This window comes from Bison bison, unplaced genomic scaffold (genome assembly GCF_000754665.1).
Source record: "Bison bison bison isolate TAMUID 2011002044 unplaced genomic scaffold, Bison_UMD1.0 scf7180017864064, whole genome shotgun sequence".
NCBI lineage: Eukaryota > Metazoa > Chordata > Mammalia > Artiodactyla > Bovidae > Bison > Bison bison.
The window spans coordinates 1,552,604-1,566,693 of NW_011494636.1; the positions used below are offsets into that span (position 1 = coordinate 1,552,604).

Here is a 14,090-nt window from a genome sequence, read left to right on the forward strand (position 1 = left end):
ATATTATTTTCATTATATAAATACTTGAACAATGTCTATATTAAAACTATTGGAATATCCATATCATATCCTTACCTTTTGAAGTTCTTTGAGTCTAAGACCTGATTCTGTAATCTTTTTTTGGATTTTGCCTGCTTTAATCCAAAGTCTTCACTATTTACTGTGAATTTGCTCACAAAACCACCATCGTCCCCCAAGAGGATATCATCTCGGCAGAGCTGGTCAGGCAGAGACACTACACACACACAGAGGAGGCAATGATCCATAGGTTTTATGACAAAATAGTTTTCCTAGAAATAGAAGAACACTTTAAATGTTATTGTGTTGCTCTAAGTATCTACATATTAAATTTAAATATTGCTCTTATTCTTTATAAGATTTCACTTTTCTGATGTTTTTCATTTTAGATACTCCCACTGTTAAAGGAACTTGAAAAAAAACAAAGTTAACTAAGTAGAAGTTAATGAACACTTGCTGTGAGCCCAACACTGTGCTTTTGGGTGTTTTGTTGGAGAAAAGTGTGAGGTATCTATCTTTGGCCCAATAAATAATGAGATTTTCTGATATATTACTATGAATATTCCTTTCTTGAATTTGTAAGGCAATATTAACAGGAAGCAAAAAAAAAAAAAAAGTTCAGGTGTTAAAAGACCATTGAAATAAAAATGAGTGGTAATGGGAAAATCTAATATCAAAGTCCCAATTACTTTACAAGGAGAAAAATATCCTAACATCTACATGTATCCAGAAATATTCAGCAAGCATCTATCGAGCTGGCTCTGTATTATCAAACTGGGTTCACTAAGCTATATAGCCATTGCTTTCCTGGAACTTAGTTTCTACCTAAGAGAGAAGAAAAAAGTATTTTAAAATTTTTAAATCTGTCTTGTTTCCTATAGAATGAATAAAACTTGAACATATTGACAGGTTCATTCAGTTATTCAACAAATATTTATTGAGCACCTACAATATGGCAAGAACCATTCTAGGCACTGGCTGTTCAGATCAGATCAGATCAGAACAGTCGCTCAGTCGTGTCCGACTCTTTGCGACCCCATGAATCGCAGCACGCCAAGCCTCCTTGTCCATCACCAACTCCCGGAGTTCACTGAGACTCACGTCCATCGAGTCAGTGATGCCATCCAGCCATCTCATCCTCTGTCGTCCCCTTCTCCTCCTGCCCCCAATCACTCCCAACATCAGAGTCTTTTCCAATGAGTCAACTCTTCGCATGAGGTGGCCAAATTACTGGAGCTTCAGCTTTAGCATCATTCCTTCCAAAGAAATCCCAGGCCTGATCTCCTTTAGAATAGACTGGTTGGATCTCCTTGCAGTCCAAGGGACTCTCAAGAGTCTTCTCCAACACCACAGTTCAAAAGCATCAATTCTTCAGCGCTCAGCCTTCTTCACAGTCCAACTCTCACATCCATACATGACCACTGGAAAAACCATAGCCTTGACTAGATGGACCTTTGTTGGCAAAGTAATGTCTCTGCTTTTGAATATGCTATCTAGGTTGGTCATAACTTTCCTTCCAAGGAGTAAGCGTCTTTGAATTTCATGGCTGCAGTCACCATCTGCAGTGATTTTGGAGCCCAGAAAAATAAAGTCTGACACTGTTTCCACTGTTTCCCCATCTATTTCCCATGAAGTGGTGGGACGGATGCCATGATCTTTGTTTTCTGAATGTTGAGCTTTAAGCCAACTTTTTCACTCTCCACTTTCACTTTCATCAAGAGGCTTTTGAGTTCCTTTTCATGATGAACCAAAGTTTCTGACTTTGTGGAACTACTATCCCAGTTGGGGGAGACAGATGAATAAAACAGATAATTCCAGATAATAGGATGTACACTTTAAAAAATAAGCCAGTGCGCTGTGATAAAGAGTTACTGAAGAGGTCACTTTGGGTCCCATGGTTATGGAAGTTGACCTTGGATCTGGGATCTGAATTGGTTGAGAGGAGGATTCAGAGGAGGTTGAAAAGGAGGATCCTAGGAGAAGAGATTAATGTCAAAAAAAGAGAAAGGGAAGAAGCTATGGAGCCTTGTTCTGGACAAGGCAGGAGGGGATGGGGGGTGTTGGATACAGAGAGTGTCAAATTTTGTTTTTAGAGAGAGGAACAAAGAAAGGAAGGAAGTAGTGTTGCATTCTTAATTAAAGCTTAATTAAGGCTGGAATTTGAAAGAGGACAAACCTTCCAGACTCAGTATTCTCAGAAACAGGAAGAAGTTAATCTGCTGAAAGGGAACACTTGCCAGGAGTGGGAAAGTGAGTTGGCAAGAATCAGAAACAGGTTGATAGAAGACGCTGAGTGCTCAAGCGAGGTGGCAGACCCTTACTTTGTAGCGATGCCAAATAGTGTGGTTCTGAGTTCTTCTCTAGCAGAGCTTAGCCACTGCAAGGGAGTAAAGCAGCGCTATAGCATCTACCTGAGATTCAAGTTTTGAAGGACAGAGATTTAAGAGATGACCCATCTTGGGGGTAATATGAGAAGGGAAAGAGAGAAGAAGCAGGGGTACTGAAGCATGGAAGAAGATGCTTTCAACACAGTGGAGGTTTCTATGAGAATGAAAACCAAGAGTGAAAACAAGAGAGTGAGAAGGAAGGGATTATAATCAAACTATATGACACGAGATAGTGACACATCACATATTAAAATACATTAAGCAAACAGCTGTCTTCTTTAAAATCATCTTGGCATCATTAGTTGGCCAATATTATGGACAAGCATAGGAAATTTACTTTTCATTGAGACTAGTATGGCACAGAGGAAGGGTAAATTATTTCTTAATCTTCCATGTCAGTCAAAATCAGCCTGCTTCCTGAGGGCGTATTTATTTAAATAAATACGCCCTCAGGAAGTTCTTAGTGATCTCACCTCTCCCTGAGCTCTTGTTCTTTTTTACATTATACTTTTCTGTACCATTGTGTTACATGTTATGTTTGTTCACGAGATTCCTCAAGGCTGAGTTTGTTCAGTACAGGGAACATGTTCTTTGTTTCTGCAGATGCTCAATAAATACTGTAAATTGGTTAAGCCGTAACATTTCATTGACTGAAAGGATTAACATTAACATCTACCCCATTAGATTCTTTTTGCCAGAATTAGGTATTTGATTTTAGTAATTCTCTTGCCAAATAAAGCTGGACTGAAGGGAAAGTCTGAACTGGATAACATGAGCATAATCAAAGATAATACTTGGATTCAGAGAAAGGTGTAAAATGAGAAATGAACTAGTCAATCTCTCGCTCTCAAAAACAAAACAAATTAAACATACGCTAAATGAAAATATGTTCCCTTTTAATTAAGGCTCAGAATATTACTGCTGGGCTAGACTATTTTATTAACAGTTAACCCCTGATTTTATGGGCTTCCCTGGTGGCTCAGCTGGTAAAGAATCTGCCTGCAATCCTGGAGATCTGGGTTCGATCTCTGGATTGGGAAGATCCTCTGGGGAAGGGAACAGCTACCCTCTCCAGTATTCTGGCCTGGAGAATTCCATGGACTGTATACTCCAAGGGGCTGCAAAGAGTCGGACACAACTGAGCAACTTTCACTTCACTTTCATTTTATATATGAGGAAACTGATGTTCAATAGAGAAAGTGAGTTGCTCATATCCTACCTGTATGGAAAAGACAATCCAATTTCTTTGAGTATTTCCCTTAACACAGTACCTGGCTGCTCCCTTGAGCTTTATAATCCCAGACAATAATAGTCCTTTCGGTAGTAGCAACAATTCGTTTCAGCTGTGAGAGGTAATCGCATCCTGTAATCCAGGAGGTATCCTGATGGAAAAACATGGAATCGGAATGTTGTGTTTTGGACTATATTGTGTTTCGTTCTATCACATAATGACTGGCTACTAAGGAGTAGATTAGTTACATTAAAAGCCCCATTTTGCCCCCTTATTTGCAGAGGAGCCACACAATATCTCTTCTTTGATGTCTTGACAAGAGGGTCTCATCTTTTTCCCTTTTACCCTGAGTTTCTCAGCACCATCAGCTGGAGAATGGCACAGCCAGGGCCCTGGCACAGCTCCCTGGAAGCTCACAGCCACTGGTCAAGCAATCATCTTTGTGCACTGTTCTTCTGCATGAGAACACTTCTTCATAGGAGGTAAGACTAGATTTAGGGCGCTGATTAAGCAAGTTCTCTGGCCCTGTCCTCCTGCTTAACATTTTTAGCTGGATAAGACCTTGGTGATCATCTGGTCAGGGATCAACTTGAGGCCAACAAGTTTGCCTCATGACTTCCAAAAGCCACCAGGTTGGCATGGCCTGGACCCATACTACCACTGACAGCACACGATGTTACAGGAACAAAGGCTCCCACTGGGGAGTGTGTCTGTGCCAGAAACGGCTCCTGGTGCTCCAGGTATGCCCTGAATCTTCTGTAAAACCCATTAGGAATTTTAAGAAAGTTTAAGAAACAGAGACTCAGAGACTCCTCTGCCTGGTACCTCAGTGCATTTCAGTGCATACAGGTAAGGTGAAAGCCAACCATTCCCTATCCCTCATAAAGCTACGGTGGGATTCCACAGTGGGATTCCACCATGAGAAGCCATGGATTCTACAGTGGGAAGTCACCATAGCTTTACAACACTTGCCACAAGATTGCTGTTCCAATTAGTAATGTGGATTGAATCAATTACAAAATTGCACTCAAATTTTTTATGCTGTTTTCAAGTTTAAAATGTTTTCAAATAACTATCACTGACTAGTTCCTTGTCCTCACAATGTGTAGGTTTTGTCCATTTTTTTTTTTTTTTTTTTCCTTAACAGTGAGCACTTAGAAAAGCAGCCAAAGCTTTTAAATTGAAGCTTTCAGGGAATAATCAATTTCCAAGCAAATTAACTCAGAAAACAAGATCTGTGTCCTCTTTGCTGTTGCTCCAGGTTTAGTTTGGATCCTAGTCAATAAAGATAAAACTACAACCTATGAAAACATCTTATTCTCAGAGCCTATTCAGGCTCTTCACTGAGATTTTGATTGGTTATGGAAGAATCATCATCAATCATTTTACCTTAATTAAGAATTTTAAAAAGTACTTACGGTAACATTGGTACTGGTCTGAACTTTCATCTATTAAAAAAGAAAAAGGAAGAGAATAATGAACCCCCGTTGGCACTATGCTTAAAGATGAAAATACTGGGTATAAAGCACTATGTTATCTCCTTGGTTTAACCTCAGCTGTCATTTCTACCTTCTGTGAGTCTTCTGGTTCCTCCTGCTTCTGAAAAGCCTGTCTCTGTGGAATAACGCACTGTTTGCTTTGGGCAACTTTAGGCTTCTTTGTCTTATCTTTAAGCCCAGTGCTCTTAAACTTTATTAATTATTTTGTTCCTTCTATTTGTACAGTTCCTCACATTCTTTAACTATTCAGAGCAACCTCTGATACTAAAATTTGGGACTGTAAAATAATGCTAACAGCAATGGCAAGAATGGTAAATAGGTCATATGAATATAGATCGATATAGGAAAAAAAAGCATTTCATTTGAAAGTTATTTCTCAAGTTACTGAGATTTAAGAATATTCTATCTAGTGGGTTTTCTCTTTTATTCAATAAATGTATGTGTATGTGTTGTTTCGCTCAGTTGTGTCCTACTCTTTGCGATCCCATGGACTGTAGCTCACCAGGCTCCTTTGTCCATGGAATTCTCCAGGCAAGATTACTGGAGTGGGTTGCCATTCTCTTCTTTGGGGGATCTTCCCAACCCAAGGATGGAACCCAGGTCTCCTGCATTGCAGGCATATTCTTTACCATCTGAGCCACTAGGGAAGCCCCAATAAATACGTATTGAGTGAGTATAATATCCTAAGTACTATACTAGTGAAGAATCATAGATTTATCTCAGGAGAGCTAGTAAGTACATGAGCAGCCTCTTATACCCTTTTGTTGTTGTTGTTTAGTTGCTAAGTCATGTCTGAGTCTTTTGTGACCCCGTGGACTCTAGCCCATCACGCTCCTCTGTCCATGGGATTTCCCAGGCAAGAATACTGGAGTGGTTGCCATTTCATTCTCAATAGTATTTTCCCAACCCAAGGATCCAACCCTCATCTCTCGTATCTCTTGCACTTGCTCTTCACCACTGAGCCCCCAGGTAAAGCCCTCTTATACCCTTAGGGCATGTTAACTGCTCCCAAGGTAAAGGTAAGGGTCTGAAGTTTATTAATGACCTAGTTTCTATTGCATGCTCAAATGGTCTTTGGAGAAGTTTAGAAAATGGCGTTCTAGAAGGATGGATTATGCGAAAAGAAGAAAATGTGAATCAAAGAGATTACTCGAACTGTTATTTGTAGTCATCACAGACTGTCTTTCATCTGAAGAGTTCAAAAATACTTTTGCAACCAGGGACTTTTTTTTAAAGGAACAAATAAAGGGATTAGAGAAATTCCTCTTCTATTTCTCTCCATCTTTAGTGGAAGACACTTTAAAATTCCCTTATCTGCTCTAAAATTTTCATAATCCTATGTGTATATGAAAGAGAAAGAGACACACACGTATCTCTGGAAATTTGATAATGCCATCTCACTGAATTCACATAATCCTAAACTATTTCATCATGAACATCATAATTTTTCTCCTCACTGTTTTTCTTTAGATACCATATTAGTTCTATTTTTGAGGAATTAAAGGTAAAAAAAAAAAATGAAAAGGATAATAATGCATAGAGAAAAAAAGAGACTGAGGAAGATTTTCATACTTAATGAGTGTTCAACTCTTTGTAACCCAGTGGACTATACAGTCCATGGAATTCTCCAGGCCAGAAAACTGGAGTGGGTAGCTTTTCCCTTCTCCAGGGAATCTTTCCAACCCAGGGATCAAACCAAGGTCTTCTGCATTGTAGGCAGATTCTTTACCAGCTGAGCCACAAGGGAAGCCTACTTAATGAGGCAAATCCATTTTTATTTTCACGTTATTTGTTCATAATTATAATTGTCATTATTTACTAAGGGTTTACAATGAAGCTAAGTGATTTGTATTGATGAAATCATGCAAACAGCACAACTACCTAGGGAGACATGTCCTCTGGTCTGGATGAGGAGGAACTGGGGCCTAGAGGTAACATGCATAGCTATGGTGGGGGTCATAGGGGGAGCCAGTCTCCACACCTGCACTCAGAATCTCCTGCTGCACCTCTGGGTGCAGGTGGCTCCCTTTGACGCAATCTGTCTGCCTGTGATGAAAATCACTGAAAGGCTGAAAATCATTGTTGAAATTTTAATCGTGTGATAATTATTTTAAACATATTTTATTTGTCTAAAGCTTGACTCTACTTAAAAATAAATTAATAATTAAATCAATTTTTGTATATTTAACACCAAACACTTGTCTATATCATATTTTATCATGTCATCATACATTCCATTACAGTCCCTCATATTTTGAAAATAGAAGTCCAAAAACATAAATTTAGAAAGAAATGACATTAATAATAGCAATTCCTTAAAATGTGTCCATATTCATTATCTCATTTGATGTTCACTACAGTGCTCTGAGGGTGGGGAGACTGATCCTGTTGTCCTCATTTTACAAATACGAGAAAAAGAGACATGAAAAGATGTAAGTTGGCTCATTAAGTTCCCTGCTTAACATATAGGATGGTAAAATAGAGGAGTTAGCATCTGAGCCTTTTTTTAAACCTCAAGCACAAGGTTTCGTCTTGGAAGCTTTCATTACTTGGTAGTATTATGACAAAATCACTTGACTTGTGAGTTTTTATCATTTTATTTGAGAAATTATCTAAGGGCATCCTTTAATTGTGTTGATGCACGTGGTTCAATAGGTTACCCAGAGGAACAATGACAAATGTGGTTACTAAATTCTCAAAAGCTGCTCTGGGGTTGAGCAAGCTTCTTGTTTTAATAATACTTGGTTTTATTTCTTGGAATAACTCTTAAATATGGTTACGGTTTCTGCTGCATCTGATACATAGGCATAATGCATAGACAAAACAAAAGAGAAAGGTAGGAGAGGAAGGAAACAAAGCTCTCAAATTACCTGGCTATTGAAGACTGTTATCATTCCTTTCTGAGAAGCTGTTATTAGTAAATCCAACTGAGGGATCTTGACAATGCACTTAATCACATCCCGTCTTCTACTCCCTGTGAATGGCACACACTCATTTCAGCTCCTAGCAGTAAAGACCCTAAAAGTCACTTGTTAGAGTTTTAATCATAAAAGAAAAAGGAAACAACCAACGTTAAGCTAGAAAGGCTCTAGTTACTTTAAAACTAAAGTAGAAGAAAACCAAAAAAATGAGCAATGATTGCTTTTTAATTATCCTTAGAGATACTAATCTGACTTTTTAATGCTTTCCAACTAAACGTGGTCCATGATCTCCCATAGAAGCTGTTAAGATCACAACATGCACATTTCAGAGAATGAGTTTTCCAAATGTCTTTTAGAATTATTTCAAGATCTTCACATTCAGGAATCCTTTCTCTGAACTGTCACCATGTGATTTACACAGAACGAAAGTCTAATACTATCTCAGGCTTTCCAGTACAAAAAAATGAAACTGCCTTAATACTGTTTTAGGCTTTCTTTCTTTTTTTTTTTTTAATGTATTTTGGAGAAAACACTTTCCTGTTTCTTTGCCTATGTGCTGAATGATAAAGCCACACATATTGAGCCTCTTCCCAGGATGATTTAAATCAAGATTTTATAATTGCAAATGTTTAGGGAGGAAAAGCAAGGGAACAAATTTCATACTCCAGTATTATCTGCCTAACCCACACATTCTCAACAGAGAAATTACTTTCTCCAAAAGGGTACAAATTGGTTCTTGGTGGGCAAGGCATGTAAACAACTCTTACTCTCTGTGTCAAAGTTCGGATGTACATACAATCCATAGGCAGAGACACAGTATCTGAGATATTAAATGTCTGAAGCTTGGGGAAATGAGGTTGAGAGGGAGTTGGGGATGGATTTTCCTGCAGGAAAATTTTCCTGCAGGATTTTCCTGCAATTAGGAAAAAAGTTCCAAAAGACTGCTTGGAGGGGTCACTATGAAAAAAAAACACAAAATCTGTTGAGAATATTTTATGCCAAGCCACCAACATGTTTCCTGCTTCCATTCCCTCCCCACTATAGACCACTTTAATCACAGAGGCCAGAACATTTGTCGAAGTGTAACTCCGGCCAGGCCCTCTCACAGTTGTTTGTCTCAGAAGTCTTTAGTGTGGCCTCAAGGCCCTGGACATCAGTGCCCTCACCGCTGCTGCGGCTCTAACCTCCCCCTCTTCTGCTGTTCTCCCTCCCCCACCACTCCACTTCAGCGTGGAGTGTGTGCTTTATTCGCGTATCTCCTCCACGTCTTTCCCAACTACCCTGTTTTAAGTCCCAGCACATGTTCACGTGTCCAAACCAACTTCAACTTCCTCCCACACTCCTGCTTTATTTTTCTCCACAATCTGCTCATTTTATTAATTTTTTCTATAGTGCTTAATTTACTCTTTTTTTTTTTTAATTGTCTGTCTCTTCCCCCATTAGAATATAGATTCCATGAGGTCAGGGATTTATGATTGTTCACCACTGTGTTCCTAGCACTTAGAAAGTCACCTAGTTTACAAAGCTGTTTAGTCACTAAGTCATGTCCAGCTCTTTTGCAACCCTATGGACTGTAGCCAGCGAGGCTCCTCTGTCCATGGAATTCTTCAGGCAGGAATACTGGAGTGGGTTGTCATTTCCTTCTCCAGGGGATCTTCCCGACCCAGGGACTGAACCCATGTCTTCTGAATTGGCAGGCAGATTCTTTACCACTGAGCCACTAGGGAAGCCTGGTTTACAAAGTAGATCTTAACAAATATTTGTTGAGTGAATAAACAAGTTACAGAACTCAATGGCCATCTATAAAGATGCTTTTGAAATTCTAATTTAGGAGGCCAGAAACACGTCTCCCCTGGTCACTGGCCACTCAAGTGATGACAGCAGGATCACCGCTGCTCCCTAGCTTCTGTTCTTTGATGACAGTTCCCATGGAGAAGCCCAGAGTTTAGGCTCTGGTGAGCTCTATTGTTGGGCTAAGGAAGGGTCAAAAACCAGGGTGGGTTTTGTTCACAAAGGACTGAAGTAAGTTCAGGGTTTTTTTTTTTTTTTCTTCTTTTTTAAAGAACACCAGATTTGATCTAGACTATGTCCTTCATCTCAGAATTTGAGATGAAATGCTTGAGGACAGAGACAGATTCTTTCCACATCCTGGACTTCTCCCACCCTGGAGGGAAGAAAAGAAGGAAAACCCATGGCTTCGATAGTGGACAGGGAAATGAATTCACGGGACCCAGGCTCAAATTTTACAGCAAATGACATATCTAAACTGGAGACCTCAAACTGAGCTAACACTCCTCTGTTATTGACCCAAATGCACAGTCTGAGAGGTGTTAAGGCTAACCTCTATAATATAATCAAGGATGGGAGCTTGGGAAAGAGCACTAGTAAGTGAAAACTTGAAAATTCAATTTTAAGAATATATATTTTTAAAAATGTGATTGATCCATTTGGTACTGGAGCACACATTATTGAGGTGACACTGTGGAGAGATTTAACTTGAGATCTGAACCATTTCTGAAAAATGGGAGTTTTCCCTCCTTATATTCCCTACTTAGTGTCCTTCAGAGCAACGATAATATTTCCAACTCGACTGCAAGTTTCTTCTGATACTGCATTTGAAACTGTCACTCCCCTCTCTTGTTATAAATTACTGATCAAGTAGATAAGATGGAAAATGGTTCAATGGAAATGTATTCCCACTATTTATTTTTGATAAAATATTAAAACCCATGTTAATTTGTTAGGGAAATTAAATTATCACCTGAAATTACAACTCGCTGTTTTCTAGAAACGAGGAAAACCAAATTTTCTTCATCCATTTGGTTAATAAGAGAATCTTCTTCAGAGGAAAAGTAGCCAAAGATCTGAAAATCCAAACAACACAGGTAAACACTCACAGTATCTCAGAAATGGCTATAGAGTAAGAGATTTAATGTCAGTTGAATCTGAAGGCTTACTTTGAATTAACAATCAACACATTGCTTTATAAATACAAAGTTCTGATATAAATATCGGAAGGCGGTTTAACATTATTCAGCATACTGCATGCTGATGGGCATGAGTTTTGAGCAGTCGTAGATTTTTCTTTCCAATGGATAAACTGATGTCCCAGGCTGATATCCTTGCTCAGACTGATAGTTCAATTAGGAGCTGGCACTTGTTTGGAAATCAAATCAGTCTTCATCAGACAGTTCTCAGTGCTCAATTGAGAACACTGATGCTGAATTTTGCCACTCTCAAATAACTATTCCTACCCATTTTCCATAAATCTTCCTGAGCAAGACTTTTCATTTCTTTATTGGTGGTAGGGGAGGGGGGTGGGGGTTGGGCTTTCCCTGGTGGCTCAGGCAATTAAGAATCTGCCTGCAGTTCAGGAAACCCAAGTTTGATCCCTGGGTCAGGAAGATCCCCTGGAGAAGGCAATGGTTACCCATTCCAATATTCTTGCTGGAGAATTCCATGGACAGAGGAGCCTGGCGGGCTACAGTCTATGGGGTGGCAAAGAGTTGGACACAATTGAGAAACTAACACTTACACTCACTTTGGAATTTTACTGTTCCAAATCCTACCCTCCAGGAATTGCATGAATCAATTACTATAAAAAGAATATCTTGAAGAAATAAAGTACTTTTTATTTGTGAATAAATTGTCAAGATTGTATAATTCCAAGGAATTTGAAACATAAGATAGCTATTTTTTCAGTTGTCTTATGATAAGCAGAAATAAAGTTCTTAGAAGTTAATGACACTGTATTTCTCATAAACTTGAGATTAGCTAGTCTTGTTAGTAAATGAGTAGAATGAGCTTCTGAAACTCAAGTGTGGATATGAACCACTGGATCCTACTCAAGTGCAGTTCGGACTTGTAGGCCTGGGAGCGCACCTTTCTAAGAAGCTGCCCATGAGGGACCAACTATATATCAGTCTGTTATAATAACATTTGTTTATTTTGATGTAGGTAATGGCTTAGCTTTATGTGTTTACATATCCTTCCATCAGTTGTTTCACAAATGTTGCTACTTCCTCCTTTACATTCTCCCACATCCAAACCTCACAACATCTATCAACTGCCTTAATAATTTCCTACAATTAGGTTTTATTCCTTGGGAAGACCAAGATTATCAAAGATTCTTTTGTATTTTTCCATTTTTTCTTCCCATCAGCAAAACCAATATTCATTAAAAGATTAAGAAATTTATTACTTTTCAGAAATTGAAGCTAACTTTCCATGAGTACGAAACATTCTGCATGCAGCATCTAATTCCCTTTGAAGGATCGAGAGCATGCTGAAAGGAAGGCCGGAGGTCCTCATGCCCTTGCTAACTGTCAGGTGGGGCTACCCCAACCTTTCAGAGGCCTCTTTTCAGTCCTACTACTTGGGCCCCTACATCTCAGCACCAGCAGTGGTGCTTCACGTCCTTCACACTTAGAATCTTCTTCCACCTTCTTCTTCCCTTTTTAAGGACTCCTGTGACTACATTGGGTCCACCTAGATAATACAGGACAGTCTATTTTAAGGTAACTAATTAGTCATTGTAATTGCATCTGCAAAGTCCCTTCACAGTCAGTCAGTCAGTTCATTCGCTGTCGTGTCTGACTGTTTGTTACCCCATGAATCGCAGCACGCCAGGCCTCCCTGTCCATCACCAACTCCCGGAGTTCACTCAGACTCACGTCCATCGAGTCAGTGATGCCCCCCAGCCATTTCATCCTCTGTCGTCCCCTTCTCCTGCCCCCAATCCCTCCCAGCATCAGAGTCTTTTCCAATGAGTCAACTCTTCACATGACGTGGCCAAACTACTGGAGTTTCAGCTTTAGCATCATTCCTTCCAAAGAATACCCAGGACTGATCTCCTTTAGAATGGACTGGTTGGATCTCCTTGCAGTCCAAGTCCCTTCACAGCAGTACCTAAATTACTCTGATGTTTTATTGGATGACCACAGGACAAGAATCTTGGGGCGGGTGGCTGGCATGGGGGACATCTTTAGCATTCTGCCTATCACATCCTCCTTTTATAAATGCAATTCAACACAATAAGCTATTTGTGCAAAATACAACACAAATACCAATATTAGCAGGCTATTTAACTTCAGATAGTCGTGTGAGATAATTTTCAGATAATAATGTGAAATGACAATATGAATGAATATTTGTGTTAATATCCTCTTTGCAAGTTCTAAACTGTCCACTGGGCACCTTTGCTGCTTGCCCGGTCAGTACATTAGCCATGCAATCTGTCATATATGTGGTTTACAGTCACATCTATGATAGGTGCCATCCTATAGAACACCTGCTCTTATGAAAATGATACATTTTGCTATTTTTAAGCTTAGTGATACAATATTGCAATACTTACTATAAGCAATTTCCAAAGAATACTAAAAACATCAAATTACTAACATTTATTGAGAAAAAATTTGAGATATTATACAACATAAAGGCCTTTCAAAGAGACCCCTCTTTAGCTGTCTTTATCTGTTATTACACTTTGAAAAAAAAGGTTTACAAAGAATGTTTTTAAAGAACAAAAAACATTTACTTTCTTGTGATGGGCTGTAGCCTCAAGAATCTCAAAATTTCTCTTTCAATGGTTTAAATTTCAGTCTAGTAACCAGTGGGACATTTTAGAGAATTTTATGACTATTGATGATGCTTTACAGTGTTAATTTTTCTTTTAACTATGTTATTTAAAGGGCTTGCTACATGCATTAAGTGATCCATCTTTTTTAACTATACTTTTTTTTATTCCCTGATTACCTAAGGAACACATGTTCAATGTAGAATATTTGGAGAAAATAAAAAGCAGATAAAGAAAAATAAAAACCAGTATGCAACTCATTTTTAAACCTATCCTGAAGCATTCTTTTCTCATTTTTGAAGTTAGCAAATAGTTTCAGGTTTACAGTATTTTTGTTGCTTAGTCACTAAGTCATGTCCAACTCTTTTGTGATCCCATGGGGCAGGAGGAGAAGGGGACGACAGAAGATGAGATGGCTGGATGCCATCACCGACGCAATGGACATGAGTTTGAGTG

At 39.0% G+C, this 14,090-nt stretch overlaps 1 protein-coding gene across 1 annotated transcript in view; it reads right to left on the minus strand.

The window, feature by feature from the left end:
- Window positions 1-14,090, minus strand: part of WDR64 (WD repeat domain 64) — a 121,867-nt gene that overhangs the window by 92,714 nt on the left and 15,063 nt on the right. Inside the window, exons 3-6 of the mRNA XM_010836684.1 lie at window positions 10,818-10,920; window positions 8,006-8,109; window positions 3,677-3,787; window positions 76-290 (exon numbers count right to left, since the gene is read on the minus strand). Coding sequence (XP_010834986.1) covers window positions 76-290; window positions 3,677-3,787; window positions 8,006-8,109; window positions 10,818-10,920 — 533 coding nt within the window. The remainder of the gene's footprint in view (window positions 1-75; window positions 291-3,676; window positions 3,788-8,005; window positions 8,110-10,817; window positions 10,921-14,090) is intronic.